Raw genomic sequence first — 22032 nt, forward strand, 5'->3', positions numbered from 1 at the left:
AAATTTAATACGATTTGACTATACTACAGTTAGGTAGTTTCACCTATAACAATATTTTATGAGCTCAAATTGAAAACTAAAATAGATTTATTATAGTTACTAGAGCCTTTAAATAAACATAGTTGAGTAAAAAAGCACAATACCATTGGAAGGTAATGATATAGAAATTAAAGTAGATTACGCATTGAATGAAAAAAGGACCTTACACATTTTAATTCAACCACCACACAAGCAGGTGCCACCAAGGTTTTGATTGAAATGACAGAGACACTCCATGGCTAACATAAAGATCAACAGTTATGTTCAAGAAACTACTCATAATACTAATGAATGGCACAAATTCCATAAACACATTTAATAACAGTAAGAACTACTGCAGGAAAAAGACAGTAGTCACTGTTGTGGTTGAGTATGTGAACTCTGCATCATGTGTTGGCCACAGTCTACATACAGGCTTCATTGGAGTGGTTGATGGAGGTGTAATCACAATGGCAATTACATCAATTATGTGTTATTGTAGGCCATTATGTATTTTGTAGGTTTTTTCGATGTAGGCTTCTGCTGTAATTACTGGCTTTATGAAAGGCAAAATCATCCTAGGCCAGCCGTGCACAGGGGCTACAAAGAGCTAGCAGTACCTGGTGCCATGGTAACAAAACATTTATCTATAATGCCTCTCTGTGGATGGTGAAGACAAGAGCACAGGCTCATTATTCCTAATGGCAGGCAGGCTGAGGAGTGTGTGTGTGTGTGTGTGTGTGTGTGTGTGTGTGTGTGTGTGTGTGTGTGTGTGTGTGTGTGTGTGTGTGTGTGTGTGTGTGTGTGTGTGTGGTAAGAAGGTGGGCAGAGTGTGTTTGACTGTATGAGGGAGAAGGTTTGAGGACAATCTTACAAGCCAGTTTTTCATATTTTGAAGCTTTGATGCAACAGCTTTATTTATTTTTAAACCAGAACAATTACTTTGACCCAGTATGTGAAATAATTTTTTTTTAAATACTCAAAAACTGGTCATTTTCCCTTCACAATTAACTTGTCAATATTAGATTGAACAGAAAGATACATAATTATAAAAGTAAAGCTTTTATAACATTTTTAATTGGGGACACTGTAATCAAAAGAAAGAAATTGCTTTACTAAATGTACATTTAAGTACAGTAACATTCATCTTTGAGATTATAACGTCATCAATTTGGAAGAAAAAAAGGATGCCACAGATCCATTTCCTTATTACTGAGTCTAATTGCAAAGTATTATTTGATCGGATCATACACTATAGACAGTGTGTGTGACATGCTCTCTGAACCATTGGGAGCAATTTAGGGTTCAATGTCTTGCCCAGGGACACGTGGTGGGTAGGCAGGGGATCGAACCTCCGACCCTGTGTGTGTGTGTGTGTGTGTGTGTGTGTGTGTGTGTGTGTGTGTGTGTGTGTGTATGGTTGGGTGGTGCAAGGAATTACAAACCTGCCCAGCATGGCACAGAGCAGGAAGTGGGCCAGAGGGGGATTAAATGGCAACACCTCCTCCTCCCTGCAGCCCATATCATGCTTTGTACTTTGTGTGTGTGTGTGTGTGTGTGTGTGTGTGTGTGTGTGTGTGTGTGTGTGTGTGTGTGTGTGTGTGTGTGTGTGTGTGTGTGTGTGGCCGTCAAACAATGACAGAGAAAGGCAGATTCCTGCTGTCAAGCATGGCAACTGGCAACCAAGTGTTAACATATGACATCACCAGCTTCAGGGAACTATATACTTGTTTGTGTTTGTGTTTGTGTTTGTGTTTGTGTGTGTGTGTGTGTGTGTGTGTGTGTGTGTGTGTGTGTGTGTGTGTGTGTGTGTGTGTGTGTGTGTGTGCATTATTTTGGTTGGGATAACATCCTCAACATGTTTCAGAATTAATTAACAGTATTTGTTGCTGAAGCAAAATAAATAAAACAACTGTGGTAGTGTCTATAATGTCAATTTCTGGATATGTTATTGTGCAATTTTGTGTAGTAGTATTCATTTGGGTCAAACTATTCTATACATTATATGTCCTTCTCTGCAAGCATTGGCTTTGTTGAGCGACTCCATTTTTAGTTAAAAAAAACTTGGTAAAAATTGGTAATTACTGTATTGTGTTCTTAAATAATTGATATCATTTATAAGAATTGTTTTATTTCATTTTTAAACCCGTTTTGGTTTTATTTAATTTACTATCATAATGATTAAGACACTAACATGCACATTTTTAAACTGAGCAAGACACACTTCTTGAACTGTATGTGTTATATGTGTGGATACAGTTAGAAAGTAAACTTAGTAAGAGAGTGTGACTGCTGACCTGGATTCACACTACTAAGTACAACAAGTAGTGTTGCCCTAGTGCTTTGCACTGCAGGCACACTAAATAAAAACACAACTAAGCATTACAAAATACAACTAGATGTGAGCTGTTTAGTAAAAAATATGTCAGAAACATATTTCATTCAAACAAACAATGAAGAATGAATGTGGCTCCTTACCTCCTTCAGACAGCCCATGAAGTTGTTGCTGACTGGAGACCCAGGCAGGTCGGCGGTGCTGGGGCTTCCACCCACATAGAAGAAGTCATCTGAGCCCAGCATGGTGTAGTCTTCCTGGGTATAACCCGTGGTGGTCAGGATCCCATCCACTGATATTGTCACCTGGCAACGAGGAGTAAACAAATGTTCAAATGAGTATCAAATGTTTGTTCTTGGCTGTTAAGGATAGAAGATGGGCTACATTGTTGTTAAACATCTCTCCCAGGTCTCTATGATTTATGAATTTCAAATGAGGTGATGGGTTCACCTTCCTTATGGATCAGATTGGACAGATATAAAGAAAATATGCAAGCCTACAATTTTCTTTATTTTATGAGGTAGTAAGATACATTGGGCCTCATTTATCAAACTTGCGTTGAAACTGGTGCAGAAATTGCTGATGTGCCTAAACCCACTATTCTGGTGGCGCACATTTGATAAATGAGGGCCTATGTGAAATGGCTGATAGTTATGAAGGATTAAAAACATAAACATTTTAAATAATGTGCGATCGGTGGCTTAAGCTCTAGAACCTGACAAACATGAATTGGTATTGAACTTCATGTAGCACTAGTATTGCATAAAGCATATGCTGTGTACTGTTTTATTTGATCTTCTCATGTCTTAAGAAGAGGAAGAGGAAATAAACCAATGCATATAATGGTAGGAGAGGAAATGTGCGAACAAAGAAACACTCACAAACCAATAGCAACTAGAGAGGAGTGTCACACCACATAGAAACGATTGCAAGTATTGGTACAGGACATCAGTATGAGAACAATGCAAGGTGGAGAAAACTGCTGACAGAACATCCAATCAAAGACACAGAAAAAAAATTATTATTTGTTGTATTTGTTAGAACATTTTGACAATAAATCCTAACTCTATTATTACTAGGGATGGGCATTTTAAGAAATTTCGTTGATCGATCATCGGGAAAATTAACGATCAATTATCGATTAATCGTTATCTTTTTACATATTAAAAAATGCCAACAGAACATCCAAAATACAGCGTTTTTACCATAGACTGTATCCAAGAGGTTTTTAATCAATTAAATCTTTATTCCAAGATCTTCTAGGCAAACAACAATCTATTAAGACAGGGCAACTTTTTAAAATAAGATAATAATAAAATGCGGGGCTGGTTAAAGCCCGAGGCTATGAGCCAACAATGAGCCAATGCTACGATACCTTTAAAGTTTAAACACATATGCGCCTCCTAAGATGCTGCCAAAGACTGCATAAGGGCACGGCAAATTTCTCTGAGTGGTAAAGGACCTAACGTTACTTTATCTAATCATCATCTAAAATGTGCAAATTAGTTCCCTGATGAAGGCGAAGTAGGAAAGCATAGACGCTAAAGTTAGCCGCTAATGCTAGCAGCGCTAACGTGGTACACAATTCGGTTTGTTTAGGTGTTGTACTTATACAAGGTTTCAAAATGGTTAATGAACTTAGTTATTTTCAGTTGTAACGCTGTCCGATGCCCAATGCCAAACTTCGCCTTGACTTCTTCATGTTTATGTTTTGACATCTACGGCAGCTCGCAGGCTGCTGCCTGAGCCTGTTCTGTTGTCTCCTACTACTAGTTAAGTATCTCCCCCTGCTGGTAGGATGTTTAATTGCTGCCCATACAGTCTTTGGTGCTGCCACATAGTTAAATTCATTGCTGTGCTGCGGGACTCACATTGCGCAACACAACGGCTATATGATCGATAACAATTTCACGTGATCGACAATATTCTTAACGATCAATGATCGATCATTGATTAATTATACCCATCCCTAATTATTACTGTATTTGTATTGATTTTCTGTTCACATATACAACAATATTCACAACATGTGTGTGTGTGTGTGTGTGTGTGTGTTTGTGTATACTATTTGTTGGACAAAACTTTCTGCCATGTACACAGACAAATATGTTTTTGATCGATAGTGTCAGTTTGTAGTTGCTGATTTGTGTGCTAATTAAAATTATTGTTTGTGTGAAACTGTTTTGATGCACAAACACACCATTTCAAAGACTTTGAATAGTTTGTCAGTGTTTGGCCATACGCATAGTACTGTATGTGTAGTACACTTCTGGAAGTGATGAGCAGATGGTAACTGTGACTTAAAGAAGGAAGAATAGATTAAAAATGAATATAGAGTGGATGAAGCAGGTCAACACCAGGGACAAGAAGAATAAAGCAGCAGCAAAGCCATATAATAGAAGTGGTATCACCATCTACAGAAGGCCAAACAGAGGAAGAGGAGAAGTACACAGCAAACCAAAAAAAGACAATAAGAATGATATGTACCATACAATGGAGTGTGTTAACCATACTGTATCCAAAGGCTGTTTGCTTTGCAGGAAGGTGGGATGGGTAAGAAATGAATGTATAGAAGTTAATACATTAAGAAATTAATTAATTGAAAACAAACTGATGATAAATGAGAAAGCTAAACACGTTAGTGTAAAAAAATAAGTTATTTTCAGTATTTAAAGGTCACATATTATGCTAAATGCACTTTTTAAATGTGTTCTAACATATCCATGGGTCCACGGTGTGCCTAGAGACTGCCAAAATATAAAAAAAAATAACAATCTCTCCTTTTCTCACTCTCCCCCTTTCTGAAACCCCCACCCCTCCCCCCCAATATACTCCAGTCAGAATTCTCCTCGTTTCTGACCTCACAAACTGGAAAGCCAGAAGCTTCCACTGTGCAGCCCACACCCCTATTTCTTATTGGTCCACGGCCCCGACAGACAGAGGGCGAGGCGTATCTGGCTTCGCTTCCGGACAGGGGGCGGGGGGAGCTCAAAGATTGTATATTTACGAGGGGAGCTGCAGCTCTTTTTAAAAAATAGGCCATTGTGAGATTAGCTGAACATCAGCATAGTACAATAAATTATCTGAAAGTTTTTTTCAGCAAACAATAAAAGAAAAACTTAATAGGGACCACTAAGACCATATAATATGGTGTATACTAGTACCAAAAAGTGTATAATATGGGAGCTTTAAGTGACTACTGTTCAGATGAGTTATACACAAACAGACAATGGTGGACTTTAACAGATGGAGAGGAAAGGCTGAAACTATCGGAAAACATCTTTAGAATTAGATGCTTTTGGGAAAGTAAAAAAAAAATACTTTATGTATGGATTTTTATAGAGAACATACAGACACAAAAATAAAACCTGAAAAACACAAAAACAAAAGACAAAATAAAATAAACAACTAACAATATTTTACAGGTTTCTAGGACTTCCAATTACATTGTTTAAACTATAGGCAAATGTTAAGGAGAACATAAAAAGTCAACAACGTGACATGTAGGTCCCTTCAGTACTGTTATATAGTCAAGGAAAGGTTTTTAAATTTCTCTGCTTTCCCTGAAATCTCATACAAATTTTCTCCATATACAAAGTACTGAGGACTGTTTCAGGGAACAGGGTTGACAAACTCTGAGTTTAATCCTGCACTCTGAGATAAGCGCTGGGTTATCGGTTTCAGAACATTGGATCAGCGTTGGGTCAATCAACTCTGAGCGTGTTCACTCTGGGTTGAGCGCATGCGTAAAAGCCATCGTCAATGGATCGCTGATAACATGATTCACCATGGAAACAGGAGAAACAAATGCTTGATCCTCCCACTTCCCCCAAAAAAAGCTTCTCCATGTCACCACTCCTCCCACTAGAGTGAGAAATATTAATTAATAAACAATGGGCTTATGGAACGGAAGATAATTAACGGGGATATTTTTCTCATAACTCTGATCTAAACACCTCGGCAATTCAGAAAAAAAAACGGGGCAAACATTTTTTGTCAAGAGAATCATACGCTTGTGTATGAAAAGCAATAGGAGTCCGAGCCACCTTAAAACTTGCTAAGTTAAAGCCACTACGAGTAACATGGCACGTTGGCGTCCCCTTCGGACAAAAGCGGTAGTATTTTTACGACGCCCGCTGTCGCAAAGCTGTTTCCTAGCGCGTGCCAGGCGCGCGAGTGTGAACTGAGAAGGGAGCAATATAGTGCATGTCCGTGTGTTGAAAGTGTGAGGACTCTTTTCGGCTCCGTGAGAGTGGTTTTGACACTGCATCAACTAATGCCAGTCACTGCCACACACACCTGATTGCAATGAGTTGATACAGCAGTGTCACCTAACTACTCTCTCTCTCACGGAGCTGAAAGATTAGGCCTACGTGTCGATAATGGTTATCTGATGATGGTGAAGCAAAGCAAACTTTGTGTTAGTACCAACCGCTCATTCATTTAGGAGTAGACACTGCAGTCTAGTTTCGCTCTCGTGAAATTGTATACACGTTGCTTGGCAACGCCCTGGTCCCGCCCGTAGCCTATATCACTTTCCCTTTTAGCTTTTCTTCATTGCATTTTTTCTTTGATGGTTCAGCCCCGTTATCAGTCATTATGACGACAAATAACTGTCTCAAACAAGGCTCCCGCTCCCCTTCCCTCACCTGGAGGGATAGGCTTCTCAATTCACGTTGCTGCGCCACACTGAAATCTGCGACCAATACGGATATGTGACCATAGAGCCTGAACGAGCGAACCGAAAATCGGACTGGGTGTGCGACCAGACCAAAAGCAGTAATAAAAACTATATAAAAACGTCTTTCTTTGCACTGATGGTCTCGTTTGCTGTTAAAGGTAATTTATGATTATCAGAGGAAACATGAGGCTGTTTAAAAGATATTTAAATGTTACTCGTAGCCGCTTTAAGTCAATGGGTTCAGGAATAGGCTATATGCTGCTGGAGAGCTTACAAAAGAGAAGCTTGCATATGCCCAAAATAAAATACAGCATCTTTATGTTCGTCGGTCCGAGCAACCCAAGTTTTCCCCTGGCGATCCGGTCCTCACTAGATGTAATTATAAAGGGGTCGGGACAGGTGAATTGTTCCATGCTTAAGAAGGTTAACTCTTCATTTTGGGGTTTTCACAAGTCGGCTAGTATGGAGAACATGACTAGTATGGTTGGTTTGGGTCACTGAAGGAAATGTTGGCAACAAGAACAATTTTGATTAACTGCAGGTTTTTTCTTCAAAGTCACAATCCCCTACACTTGTATCAAAGCTGGATTATGATACTGTTACCGTTGACAGGCCTGTTGTTATTCTGACAGAGTGGCTGCTTAACTGTTGTTTGCTTTAGTATTTAAACCAAACACATCCTTACTTCCAACTCATTAAATAATAAGGCTCGGTCAGTGGCTGTACTCTTCATACTATGAGGCCATATAACCAGCTCTAGCGTCACGCGCAGGACTGTTCAATGGATCTGTTTTGTTGCAATTCATACACCAATGGAATACAAATGCCACTTCCTGCCACCTTGACATCATCCCCACCAAGCTCCTCAAGCAGATATTTCCGCTGTTTACCCTGTCAGCTTGCAAATCATTAATAATTCCATGACCTCTGGTAACTTCCCGAGACAGCATTAAAGGAGCAGTAAGTGATATGGTCCTCACAACCACTCAGCCGTCTTGGTCAGATAATGCCGCGATGGAGAGCAGCGAGTCATCGTTTAGTGCACAAAGACCAGCCATTACTGCAAAGCTGAATGACTCTGAGGTTGCGTTCCGAATCGCATACTTTCTACTATATAGTATGTAGAAAAAAGATTTAGGATGTCCCGATTCTTGTGGCCAGATTTAGGATGGTTAGAAGTACCCGGATGTCCTTTCATGCGGCCAAGATTGTTAGTGTTGAAAAGTGCATCCTATTTGGGCGATTCTGACCCACAATCCAGTGCGCACGTGAAGTGACGTCACATCAACGAAGCCTCCATATGAAAACAAACGGGGATGCGACGGATATAAAAGCAAAAGGCAAGATCAAGGCGCAATGTTATGATGAAATAAGAGAGTAAAGTATGTCCCAATAGTATGCCTACTGCATCCTAACTAGATTCTTTTTATCGTCGGATGTAGTATGTAGAATAGAAAAAAGAAAGAGTATGCAATTCGGAACGCAACCTTAGACCTTTGTTAGGAACTGTGCATACTGTTTAAGTGATTGCTGTATAAATACAGAGTGATTTAACACGTTTATTAACAAAAAAATATCACTTGCTTCTCCTTTAAGCAATAGTCATCCCACTACTCAAGAAACCTAATCTGGACCCTTTGTCATAATCCAACTGCAGATCCATTTCCAAATTGTGTCGCTTATCTAAAATTTTAGAAAAAGATATTTCTGTTCAATTTATTTATTCGATGAGCAAAAATTAGATTTTTTAACAGTTTCCAGTCTAAATGTATGTATTTTAGATTTAAGCTATGCCTTTGATACAGTGGATCATTCTGTTCTTTACATCGCCGGTGGACATGGGTTGGCATCAAGGACTCAGATCTCATACTTTTACACTCCTACCTTACCAACAAATTACTGGGAAATTCTAGTTCCTCTGCAGCTCAGCTGAAGTATGGAGTCCCCCAAGGCTCAGTTCTTGGCCCCTTTCTGTTCACCATTCACTTTCCACTTGGTCAGGTTATGAAAATCCCAACATCTCCTATCACTTTTATGCTGATGATAAACAAATGTACATGCCCATAAAACCCTCAGGTCCCACCAGCATAGCCAAACTCATGCATTGCTTTTCTGATATCAAATCCTGGATGTCACAACATTTCCTAACACTTGTTTGTTTCCCTCTTTTCCCATAACAGTGGTTATGATTGTGAGGAGACAAATAGATGCGAGGGAAGCCACAGGATAGGGGTTCCTGACTGTATTTGTCACCTTAAAAAAAACTAACTAACCATGATATTGGTTTCTCTGCATCCTACTGTGTGCCTTACCTGCCGGAGGTTGCGGGTGACTTTGACATCATGCCAGGTGTTGTCATTGAACTTCCCGTTGACGGGCTCCACGATGGCCTCAAAGGCCCCAGAGCCCAGGTTGATAACCAGGGAGACAGCCCCGTCCTTCAGGGCCAGGTTGACGTAGTCAGCTGACTTGCCTGTGTGGAGGATCAGGCCGTTGCGCTGCCATGTTTTGAAGGAGAGCGTGATCTCATCACTGCTGCTCTGGATGGGGTTCTGGGACAGATCGTAACAGAAGTACTCAGAGCCACGGAAGGTGGCCACATTCTCCTCCCTCGCTGTAGTGAGAAGGGACAAACACAGGAAAGATGCTGGGAACAGTATATTTCTCTCTCATCAAACAGTACGACATATTGAAATAATGTCTAAAACATCTAAACATTAATCAAATACATTGAAATTATATCCTAAACATTTTATGTTACTAGAGCACTACCTAAATCTTTTTCTAAGATGTTCATGGTAATGAGGGGGTGTGGCGAAGGGCGAGAGAAATCTGACTGTTGTTTTTAAACACATGTTTTCAGAAAGGTGGAGATGGAGAATAAGAGAGACGGTTATTTTTTCTCAAATCAAACCAGGCACCAACATTAATGTTGAAAAAAACGTGAGAGTGCATTTTGCACAACAGGTGACCTTTAACTTAACTCAATTCACAACTCAAGTTTGCAGGGAATTTCAAAGAACAGTCCTCACATGAGAAACCTTATAATGAGTATTCATACCAGGGTGCTCCGATGTCAAAATGCGTATAGATTGGCAGCTCTGTATTTCTCATCTTGTTCATAGATAAAGGGTGAAAACAGGGGAAGTTCTGAATAAAGCCGGGAACACACCGCACTGGCCGCGCGGCGAGATTACATACAAAGTCAATGTACTAGCGCGTGGCAGCGCGTCCACCCAAGAATCGGCGGCCAGCGGCGGGCGCTTGCGCGGTCGCGCCTCATCGAAGCGCGTGAATCGAAGGCGCTGCCATTTGCGGCGCGGCCAACATGTGCGGCGAACGCAGAAGATGAAATTATTTATCTTTTTGGCGTCGCCGCGCCGCGATAGCCAATCAGCGTTGAGATTGCCCGGTGGTCTGCAAGACGAGGTGGGCGTGTGGAGTGAGGACATTGGGCTTCCAATACATTCTGCAAATATGTGTATTTTGCATCTGTTTAGCTGTTGGTTGTACTTTAGTCAAGGTAGCGCCGGTTAGCATAGTGAAACTCACCCAGCTGTGTGCTGTTCCTGAGGATAATATGAACCCAAAGTTGACGGCAGTGTCCGTGTGGAATTCCAATATAGTACAGCGAAGCACCGGTGTTGTCCTCCGTCAGCCGGCACACTTTCACTTTCAGGTAGGCTGATGTCTGCCTTTATTTTTGCAGCTGAGCACACACTGCTGGTGTTAATGTGTTTAGTATGTTGCTGAATTGCTGTTAATGTGTAATGTGTGTGTATTTGCGATCGGGGTGCGTCTTCATGCTGTTTTAATGATATTTGTGACATGACTGCCGCTGTACACAGTAGGCTACCTACATCTGTATTTTTTGGCACAGCTGGACCATGTTGTTGTTGTTGCACCGTAAGTGTGACGGGTCTGATCTCGGCGTCGGCGTCAGGAATATATGGCCCAATATGATCAAGCGGCGAGCCTCTTGCGTTCACGCGGCCAACCGACGCAGGGGGCCAGTGCGGTGTGTTCCCGGCTTTAAGGAGAGGAAAGGGCCAAGCAGAGCTAAGAGGGGGGGGGGGGACACATGGCCCAGTCGTTATATCTAAGGACATCCTCAATTAACGTACTGTCACTTACCTAAAAACGACTGTGGGCTGGGCCATAATAAGCAACTTAAACACTGTGTGTTAGTGCAGAATGTGCTCTATGCCAAAGCCACACTCACATAACAGCCCCACACTGAAAATAAGGAAAGAATCAAAAGTGAAACAAAATGGCCACTGCTTACATCTCCTTAACAGAGACACCTCAGGCATCACTTCCTCAAAGGAGACTCATCCCACACAACATAGGCCATTTTAACATGGCATGAAGAGTGTATGCTTTAGTGTTGTTCTAGAGCATTTGAAAGAAAAAAAATATTTAAATTGACAGACCCAACTAGAGTCAACCTCACATTCTTTAACCCACCCTGCCTTTCTGTATTTTAGATCACATTGTATGATCGACCATATTTCTTTAAAAGGTAAGTCATCTTGTGGTGGTTGTAATATACAGTAACTTAGTTATATTGGTCATCTAATACATGAACTCACTGCATACTTTTTTACTTACTTAATCAGCAGTGTAGAAATGTAGATTTCAGTAAAAAGCTACGTATATCACATATACCAGAACTCACCCAAACTTCCTAAGGAGAGCTTCCATATTACTTCCGACAGTGATCTTATCTCAATGTTGGTAGGACAACCTGACATTGTAGACAGTCTAACTCTCAAAACACCTTCAATAATCTAAATTCATCTAATGACTAATTAATCTTAATCTTAATTAACGTAATTATTCATTCATAATGACATTAATGTTCTTTTCTTTTTCTTTACACAAAACGCTCTTCCGGACCATTAATCAACAGCTCTTTAGTAGGGGTGTAACGGTACATGTATTTGTACCGTACCGTGACGGTACAGGCACGTATTTGGTGTTACAGAGGTGGACCGCGGTCCGTTTGTGGCGTACATAGCGTTATATGGCGAATGTACAGGCTTGTTTTGCGGTGTGGAACTTAAAACTTGTCGTCGGAGTTCCCCCCGCACCATTTAGCCTCCGGCTCGGCTCGCACGTGCGCAGTAGCAGCCAGCGATTGAGAGTCTCTTATCTCCATGGTGAGCATGAGGGTCAGGCAAACTTAGCAACTTTGTCGCTATATTTAGCGACTTTTCAGACCCCTCTGGCAACTCTTTTTTCAAAAAAAGCGACCAATCTAGCCGCTTCTTCTGGTGTTATTGGTGACTTTTGGAGACCCTGGCTGTCGCTAAAGCATGTATCGCTCTTAACTTCTAAACGAGCAGCGGGTGACTCCGCGGCCACTACCCCCGTCCCAGAGCACTGACAGGCGGCCGAGTTCTCACGCAGCAGTCAGAGCAAGAGATAAACAGCTCTCCACTCTAGTGTTCCGTTTGCATCACTATTAGCAGTTATAGTAACCCTTGTTTACAGTCTATCAGTAGTGCAAATAAAGATGTTATACAGTGCTATCGAACAGAGAGCGAACTGCATGACGAAAGTCAACAGGAAACCGGAGCTTGCAGGCGCCCCCTGTCATTCAAATCCCGTTTGAGAGATAATTTAAGATTCCAGGTGAATTATGAAAACGGTGATAGACGTTTGGAACAATGTCGGCAGAAGGGGCATTGTTTCACTGCGATCGCCTATGCGGCAACACGTCGAACATGCATACGCATTTTAGAAGGCACCATCCAGGTGTTTAGGCTACTATCACTGTTACTGTGAAGAAAAAAGGAGCTGTGCAAACCCAGGCAGTAATTTCTCTTTTATAATGAACGTACATATGCTGTCATTTAATTAATGCTGCAATTTTTATATTGATAAGAGAACAGCTTAACCCATTGATGACGGCTGCTGCGCGATGCCACATTGTATCTCCTGCCTGATGCTGTGTAACAGCATTGTTACTTTATCTAATTTTCATGGCGTGCACAACATAGAATGCACCGTCACTGGTTCAAATACACATGAGGTGGGTTTTGTTGATTTTTTAAGACCACTTGACCACCCAAAAGTTGTGTGGTTTGCCGAAAATCACGCCAATCAAAAAAAAATTAAATAAATAAATAAATAATAATAATAAATATATAAAAATACGGGGCGATAGTGTATTACAGAACAGTTAGTGGCGTTCGGAGCGCAGAATCTAGGTCTACTATAGGCTACTGACGAAAATCACACAACACATTGCATCTATTTATTAACAATATTTATGAATTTAGGCTATATTTTGCTGCTCCAACTCAAATTCAGCCCAGCCAGGCGATAGTTAAGTTTCAGTTTCGTTTTCATCTCCGCGGTATACAGCCGTTTGGACCAGCTGATCGGCTCCCGACAGCAGGAGTCAGTCTGCGTTCCAGTTGTACTGGGAAGTCGGATTTATGGTGCCAGTGACAACTGAACTAAATGATAAAATAAAGCGATCTTCTCCTTCCTATATCTGTCTATCTTTATCCCTCCACTGCACACTCAGTCACTACTATCCATGCTAAAAGGAAGCAGGATTATAACCTCATTTAGCACATTATTTTTAAATATTTTATATTATTTATTTATTTATTTTCTCCCCCATCTAATTTTGACGATTTTTAGAAAAATGTGTCGGTCTTTAAGCGCTAAGGGAGCATGTTTAAATAAAACCTGTGAACCTTAACTTTTAAATGTATGTTATTTCATGTTTCTATGTGCTACGCAGGCTTAGATATTAAGGTTTTGGTAGACTTGACAATTCGTACTATTTTTTCAGAAAACCCTCAGGCATTAAGGACATGCATCCTAGATTGCAATACTCATCAATGGGTTAAGAGAGCTGCATCAATATTTTCTTTTGTTAAAGTCAAAAAGACCCATTAATAGCCTACTGTATATTTTTTCATTGCAATTTTAGTTTATGCTGCACCTACACTAGTATTTAATAAGTATTTTATTTATTGGAGAATTGCAGCAGTATTTTTATATTTGTTATGTATTGTATTTGTATGTTACATACTGTCAGCTAGTTACTGACAGCTAAAGCTGTTCATTCTCCCTTAACTATGAACCGTACCGTACTGTACCGTACCGTGACTTCAAAACCGAGGTACGTACCGAACTGTGACTTTAGTGTACCGTTACACCCCTACTCTTTAGTACATAATGAACTGAGAAGCACATTTGGTCAAAAAGTGTGTTCTCATTGGTTGTGCAGGTGGGCTGAGCAGTGTGAAGGAAAAATGGATATCACAAATTAAAACAAAAATAAGAGAAAAATAAACAATGGATCTACTGTTCTGGGGCCGTATTCACAAAACATTTTATCTTAGCGCTAAGAGTACTCCTAAGGCGCACTAAAAGTTCTTAGTAAGGAGTAATTTCTTAAAACCTATTCACAAAGCTGATAAGATCAACTTTTACTAAGGAATGGGAGGGACTCCTAAAATAAGAATAGAGGGCGGTGTTGACCCTGTTGCTATGGATGATGTCATGTTCATACCTTCAATGCCCACAGTGATTGGCTGAGAGGGAATGAGAGCTAAGAGTGAATTTATGATAGAAACACTGTGGGAGATATCCATATCGTGTCGCTGTATTAAAGTGAAGAGTTTTTATATACAATTAATGACAAGTGACACTGATTTAACATGAAACCAAGATACTGCAGGGTTTCCCACACATTCGTTCACAATTAACCTACAATAGCGCCACATAGGTCTATTCATTTAAAATGTTACAATGATTTGAATCGGAAAAAATATCCTCATTGAACAGCTGCACGCCATCATAGGCTAAAGGAGAGAAAAGAAAAGAAAAATCGCGGGGGGCTTTTATTTTTACGGCACAAAACCGGAAACTAACACAGAGAATGATGACAGGAGGAGAGGAGAACACTTTGCGCCTAAATGACAACAACAAACATTGCTTCCCTCAATCATGAAAACATAATAATCCTAGTTAATCTATCATTGTACCGCACGTGAAGATGTGAAGGCTTTTAAATGCAGCGAACCCCTCATCCAGCCGTGCAATCGGCCCCTCCCTCACCTGATAACAGGGCCGAGTAGGAGGGAGACCATAGACATAATAAAGGATAGACGCCGCGTTGGCCGCTACTGCCTATTGGCGCTGACGAGCCGTGGGGCCGCCATCTTGAACCGGTCACACGTTCCACTCAGTGTAGTCTGTTTGGCAGGTGCAATGAACTGTCAGCGCATGTAATTAATCATATCTCATTAAATACCAAACTGATTTTCACGCGGTTTTCTTTGCTGCAAAGATCATACATGTAGCTAAGATACAGGGCACAAGTTTCGACGTGTTTTAATATTCATAGTGGGCTTAACAGTCATAGAAGATTCTGATATGATATAGGCTAAGTAACCAGACGTCCGAGATCAAAACGAGGAACATCCCCCGAAAAGGGGGAAAACGGAGACATTCCCAGTTTGACTAGCAATCTGATTGAAAAACCTAATGAGGTGTCAACAAAACGGGAACAGGTAGTTGTTTCTGTTTAGCCAGGGACAGGCAACCAACAATGGGGACGTCTGGTCACCTTTATGATATGTGATGTAGGCTATGATAGGTATTTTGCAAATCACACACTTTAGACTAAATATGATAGAGAAGCAGAAACAGATAGGGGCAGTAAAGTCAGCTATTTTAATAAGTTAACAATATATGATTAGGCTATATATAAATATATTTATTAATTTACAGTGACGAGCATACACAATAAAGACAATCACAGGGATAACATAAACAGAGAACAGAAATAAAATAGGATAAAATATATTAATTTAAATAAAGTAGGCCTATACAAAATACAAAACAAGAGCAAAAATAAAATACTAAATGAACAATGAATTCAGCTAAAACAGTTACAGTCAGATGTGTAAAATTCAGAAATCATAGATTCAAATAAACCAAGAGTAGGAAGAGCAGTCATTTTTAAGTTGCTCTGCAGAGCATTCCATGAATTAGGGGCACTACATGAAAAGGCAGTTATTCCTAAACTGGAGTTAGCTCGGGGCAATTTAGGAGTCTTAGTCGAGTATGGTACATATGAAGGGTGGATGTTTCCCATGAAGGCATTAAATATAAATAAAAACCAGTGTATATAATATCTCATTAAAAGAGAAGGACAACATGAGTGTTCATTTAAAAATATGTTTTATTTCTCTAATTTAAAACACAAGCTTGTTAGGCAATTGCCTCTTAAAAGAGGACGGGATTATTTAAAAGCAAAGTCTTCTTGGTTGTCCAATGTTCTATACTAGGGGGGAATACCAAATTCAGTCTAGTCTCAAGTTGGTTCCTCAGACACAGACAGGAAATCAATGCGTGCCTTGCAGCGCGGTACATTTAAAAACACATTCAATACAAAACCACAGCAATCAAAAGGGAAATTAAGGGAAAATCAAACAACAACAGCAAACAATAATACTCAAATGCATAAAATAAAGTTAACCATCCTTACAATCGCATTTTACTCCGAAGAGAAATTCAAGCGAGGCGAGTTTGGCAATGTGGTGCAGCCTTAATTTGTGAAAGACAGACACAACCAATGACAACAAGTCGGAATGGTGGTTGTCGATGCCAAACTGTGTCTCCTCAATATGTTCCCCAAGCAGAAACACATCCTCCGTTTCAATCTCCTCCTGGGCGAAGTGTGTGACTCGGACGTCTGGTTACTTATATCATATCAGAATCTTCTATGACTGTTAAGCCCACTATGAATATTAAAACACGTCGAAACTTGTGCCCTGTATCTTAGCTACATGTATGATCTTTGCAGCAAAGAAAACCGCGTGAAAATCAGTTTGGTATTTAATGAGATATGATTAATTACATGCACTGACAGTTCATTCCACCTGCCAAACAGACTACACTGAGTGGACCGTGTGACCGGTCCAAGATGGCGCCCGCATTTCTCGCGCTCAACGCCCAATGCGGCGTCTATCCTTTATTATGTCTATGAGGGAGACGGTGCGCCCTGCCGGGAGCTTTGAAAAACTTCTAGAAGACGTCAGAAGAAAGGTAAAACTAATTGCGTTGTCTGAAAACACTTCAGACTAAAATAATGTCCAAGATATGTTACGCGTGGACACGCGAGTCAGATATGCGATGAAGCGCGACCGTGAGAGAGAGAGAAAAAAAAGTCATATGCGACCGTGTCTGCACCTCACGACCAATTAGTTTACTCACTTTAAGTCGAATCATAGTGGTCTATGACCAAGCAATAAAGGAATAAAAAACACTGGAAGTTTAAAGCTCCTTGACTCTTGCCACCACAACAGTCATCAATTAAGAACACTGTAGCCTACAATATAACTTGCTTATCCAGCCAGCTCCATGAGATATAAATAAAATATTCCCCTTACATTCCTGCTAGCAAAAGACTTGCCCTATCAACAACATTTGCAACGGTTTATTTTGAATTTGACACTTATTTTATTAAATTTAAAAAAATATTTTTTACGTATTTGCATTTTCCTTGTTTTCAGTTCAATTAGGATATCTTTAAAGTCCAAAGTCATGGTGTCAAATGTTAAATAAGCATGATGTTCTTAAATCAATGAATAATTGTCTATACTAATTGTGATTACACAATGTCAATCAAAATAATCGTGATTATGATTTTAGTCTAAATCGAGCAGCCTAACTAAGGTTTAGATCAATTATAAACAATTACATTATTAAACAGGCGATAAAAGGAAATAATTTGAACTTGAATGGAGAACTGCAGCTGCAGTCTGTTTAGGTCTGTAAACCGGTTGAATTCCCTCATTAACAGACTATTTGCTCCATGTTTGCTTATCTAAAGTAATGACACAGTATACATCCATACGTCGCAACATGATTTGTTTAATTTGTACACTTTAATTTGTAAAGGTGTTGCATTAGGTTAATTAAACAAAACTAGTTTGAGATTTATATCCCCTAGTCTATAATGCCCTACACAGAAGAGACCCCTGCCCCCTCCCGCTGTTAGAAAGTAACTAGTAACTTGTACTTTAAGTACATTTTAAATCAGCTACTTTTTAACTTTTACTTCAGTAGATTTTTAGACCAGTACTTTTACTTTTACTTAAGTAAAATTTCATCCAAGTAATCATACTTTTACTTGAGTAGAATATTTTTGTACTCTTTCCACCTCTGCATGTCAAAAGCACAGATCAATAAACAGACTGGGGCGGTAGCTGGAGAGGTGCCAATTCACTTCCAGGGCACTGTCGAGGTGTCCTTGAGCATGGCACAGAACCCCCAAACTGTTCAGAGCGCCGTCTCTGTTAGACTGGCTGCTCACTCTGACATTTCTCCATTCAATGCATAATAATACAGTCCCATCTGCACTTTTCACAGGGACTCAACTAAAGGTACATTTTACATTGTTTGAAATCTGGATTTTAAATTTTATAATTTCCTGATGATTTTACGTTTGATCGATCATTTATCTGATCAGTAGTAGCATAGTTCTCAGCCCTCGTGCCGTTCATGTGCGGCCACCTTACACATCGTGAACATGCTCTACATTCAGATCAGGGCTGCCAAGTTTCACAAAAAGTTTGGAGTGAGATTTTTTGGCCGAGGGATCCAAAACCGTGTCCTCTCCCCACCCAATCATTTTTGCTAGTGTCCTGTGAGTTTACATATTGTTCATAATAAATCAGAAATAAAAGACAATTGGAAAATGTGATAACAAATTTGAGCATTAAACACTTAATTTCCTGCATTCTGGTGAATTTTTATGAAGCAATGTGTGCCTTTTCTGCATTAATTTTTATGTAAAATAAAAGAGAACATTCACAGTTTCGCTGGCACACATTTAATTGAATAGCCTACAATGCATGTGTAGTGCTTTCAAATATCTCCTGTAGCCTATTGTTAAAACATTTGGTTAAACTGTAATAAAGGTAATTATTCTATATCATGTCTACTATTGAGGGTTGAGTGGCTGGTGGTATTTTACTAGCAGCATTAGGCTTTATTCAAAGAAGAAACAAATTAGGGAACAGTTCAACACCAATGCAAACTACTAGGCTAAAATAAAACATCTGGGCTACCTTGATTTGTGTTATGAAAAGTGCTATAAATGTGCAATACATAGGATACAGTTCATTACACAGAAGAATAAAAGCATTTTTATTGGCGGATGAGCCATTTGTTACTTTGCAAACCTAATTTTCAAACTAAATTACCAAAAACAATATACAAAACGATCCAACTGGCTCCAATACTGGCTGAAGTTGTGACAGAACCCCCCCCTTAAAGGTCGACCACCAGGCGACCTTAAACTGGAACTAACAAAAAGTCAAACCCAAACAGGGTGGGTGGAGGGGAGCCAGGAGGAGGGAAAGAAAAAAAAATGGACCGGGGCAGAGCATGGGGTGACCGGCTGGCCAGGGACCAGTAGTGGGACAGTGCACGGGGTGACGGGCGGACGGCCTGGGGGGCAAGCAGGGACACGGCAGGGAGCTGCAGGTGGACGGCCTGGTTGGTGAGGGCTACGTCCCTCTGGAGGCCTGCAGCGACGAAGATGCAGATGAGGAACCCTTTCTGGAGGCCGGCCTCGGCGAGGACGATGGATCCCTTCTGGAGGCCGGCGAAGGCGATAAACCCCTTCTGGAGGTCGGCGGCGACGATAAACCCCTTCTAAGACAAAGGCACCCTGCTGGAGGCAGGCAGCGGCGACGACCCACAGGTAGCCGGCATCGGTGAAGACGAACCCCTGCAGGAGGCCGGTGGCGGCGAAGATGAAGATGAGGGAACCCTTCTGGAGGCCTGCGAAGACGAAGGCACCCTTCTGGAGACCGGCATCGGTGAAGGCCCACAGGTAGCCGGCATCGACGAGGACGGACCCCCGCAGGAGACCGGCGAAGGCAGAACCACTCAGGCGGCCAGCCACGGCGAGGGCAGACCCCCTCTGCAGAACGGCCTAGGCGGAACCCCCAAGGACGCCAGCGGCCACCGTGACGGGGGCGGACCCCTTCCGGAGGAAGGTGAGGCAGAGGGCGGTCCCCCTCTGGCAGGAGCGAAGGGTGGTCCCCCTCTGGCAGGGGGCAAGACCTCTCGGGCAGGGGGCAAGACCCCTCAGGCAGGGACAGGGGGCAAGACCCATCAGGCAGGGACAGGGGGCAAGACCCCTCAGGCAGGGACAGGGGGCAAGACCCATCAGGCAGGGACAGGAGGCTGGGCCCCTCGGGCCAGCAACAGGAGGCTGGGCCCCTCGGGCGGCAACAGGAGGCTGGACCCCTCAAGCAGGGGGTGAGACCCCTCAGGCAGGAACGGAGGAGGAGACCCCTCGGACAGGAACAGAGGAGGAGACCCCTCGGACAGGAACGGAGGAGGAGACCCCTGGAAAGGAACCCTGTGTTCCGAATCGCATACTTTCTACTATATAGTATGTAGAAAAAAGATTTAGGATGTCCCGATTCTTGTGGCCAGATTTAGGATTGTTAGAAGTACCCGGATGTCCTACTTCATCCGGCCAAGATTGTTAGTGTTGAAAACAGCATCCTATTTGGGCGATTCTGACCCACAATCCGGTGCGCACGTGAAGTGACGTCACATCGACGAAGCCTCCATATGAAAACTGACAGGGATGCGACAGATATAAAAGCAAGAGGCAAGATCAAGGCGCAATGTTATGATGAAATAAAAGAGAAAAAGTATGTCCCAATAGTATGCCTACTGCATCCTAACTAGATCATCGGATGTAGTTTGTAGAATAGAAAAAAGAAAGAGTATGTGATTCGGAACGCAGGGGAAATTTCCTATGCAAAAAAGAGAAACCGTAGAGGCCCCCGGATGTGAACCCACTCTAGATAACAGCCATAAACCAGGGCATGTGTCACAAACTGTGGCAAATGCCAAAAAATGCAGCAAAAACACTGATCGGAATGTTTATTCCGATTAAGGTGTATACATTCCACAATATTGTGATTAAGATCGCAATACTCCATATGTCTTAACCTGATTATGGCTTATTCTGAATATGAACTTATTCTGATCAAGGTGAGCAAGAACTGCTGTTTACATGGTGATGTCTTATTCTGGATATTAACCGGGTTAATATGGGAGTATTGCTGTGCATGTAAACGTAGTCAATGATTTAAACACATTTGTGAACACAATTAGAGAGAAATAGGCCTTTTTTGTGCATAGGAAACTGTCTTAGATGACAAAAGTCTTCATATATTTGTCCTCGAAACATTAAATCAAAATAGTAGTAATAATAGTCTCATGGGTCTAGTACTTGGGCCATTTCTTCTGCAGACATGAAAATTAGATGCTGAATTCACACTGGTTGTACTCACAAACTTAATTACAGCACACATTTGCACAACAATCTTTTCTTAGTAAATCTTTCTCAGTCTTTTACTAGAAAATTCCCCATTTGTGTTTCCACAGACAGTGGCTAAAGGCTACTATGAACTAAAATTTACATTGTAAAGTAACGACAAACTAGAAAATCCTGCAGAGATTTTAAAAGTACTGGCCCCTCGGCCCGACACGAAAGGATTTCCCGAACCGCCACCACGCACTTTCTGAAGACGGGTCCCAAGTTGGGGCCAATCGGAAAGTTGTGTCAAATCTGCAGAAAAATGGCCGCTCTTGCAAAGATGTTTTGATCAATGGCGGACATGTTTTTTGAGCTATCTCGCTAAAACTTTATACACGTGTGTATGTTGCTAAGGCTGTGTACACAATTTGGTGATGATAGGTTGCAAATCCATGAAGTAGATGTAACTTGACTGTATTTCCGGTCATGCAAATTAGGGAAGGAAAAAAAATCATGGCTGATCCCTATGGTCCAAGAGGCTTTATTGTAGAGCACCATGAGCTGTACATGTGTAAGAAATGTCAAGTCAATCAGAGTCAGTGGGCGAGGGGTGTGGCCTGTCAAACATTTTTGAGGGCCCGTAATGGTTCGATAGTCCACAGTTGACACTCA

At 41.3% G+C, this 22032-nt stretch overlaps 1 protein-coding gene across 1 annotated transcript in view; it reads right to left on the reverse strand.

Annotated features, from left to right (window-relative positions):
* Positions 1 to 22032, reverse strand: part of nrxn3a (neurexin 3a) — a gene marked incomplete at both ends in the record, with an annotated part of 191902 nt that overhangs the window by 109131 nt on the left and 60739 nt on the right. The window contains 2 exons of the mRNA XM_080041756.1: positions 2497 to 2658; positions 9347 to 9702. Of these exons, the coding sequence (XP_079897882.1) occupies positions 2497 to 2658; positions 9347 to 9702 (518 nt within the window). The remainder of the gene's footprint in view (positions 1 to 2496; positions 2659 to 9346; positions 9703 to 22032) is intronic.

This window comes from Ammodytes marinus (assembly GCF_949987685.1).
Source record: "Ammodytes marinus genome assembly, chromosome: 15".
In the NCBI taxonomy this organism is placed as follows: Eukaryota; Metazoa; Chordata; class Actinopteri; order Uranoscopiformes; family Ammodytidae; genus Ammodytes; species Ammodytes marinus.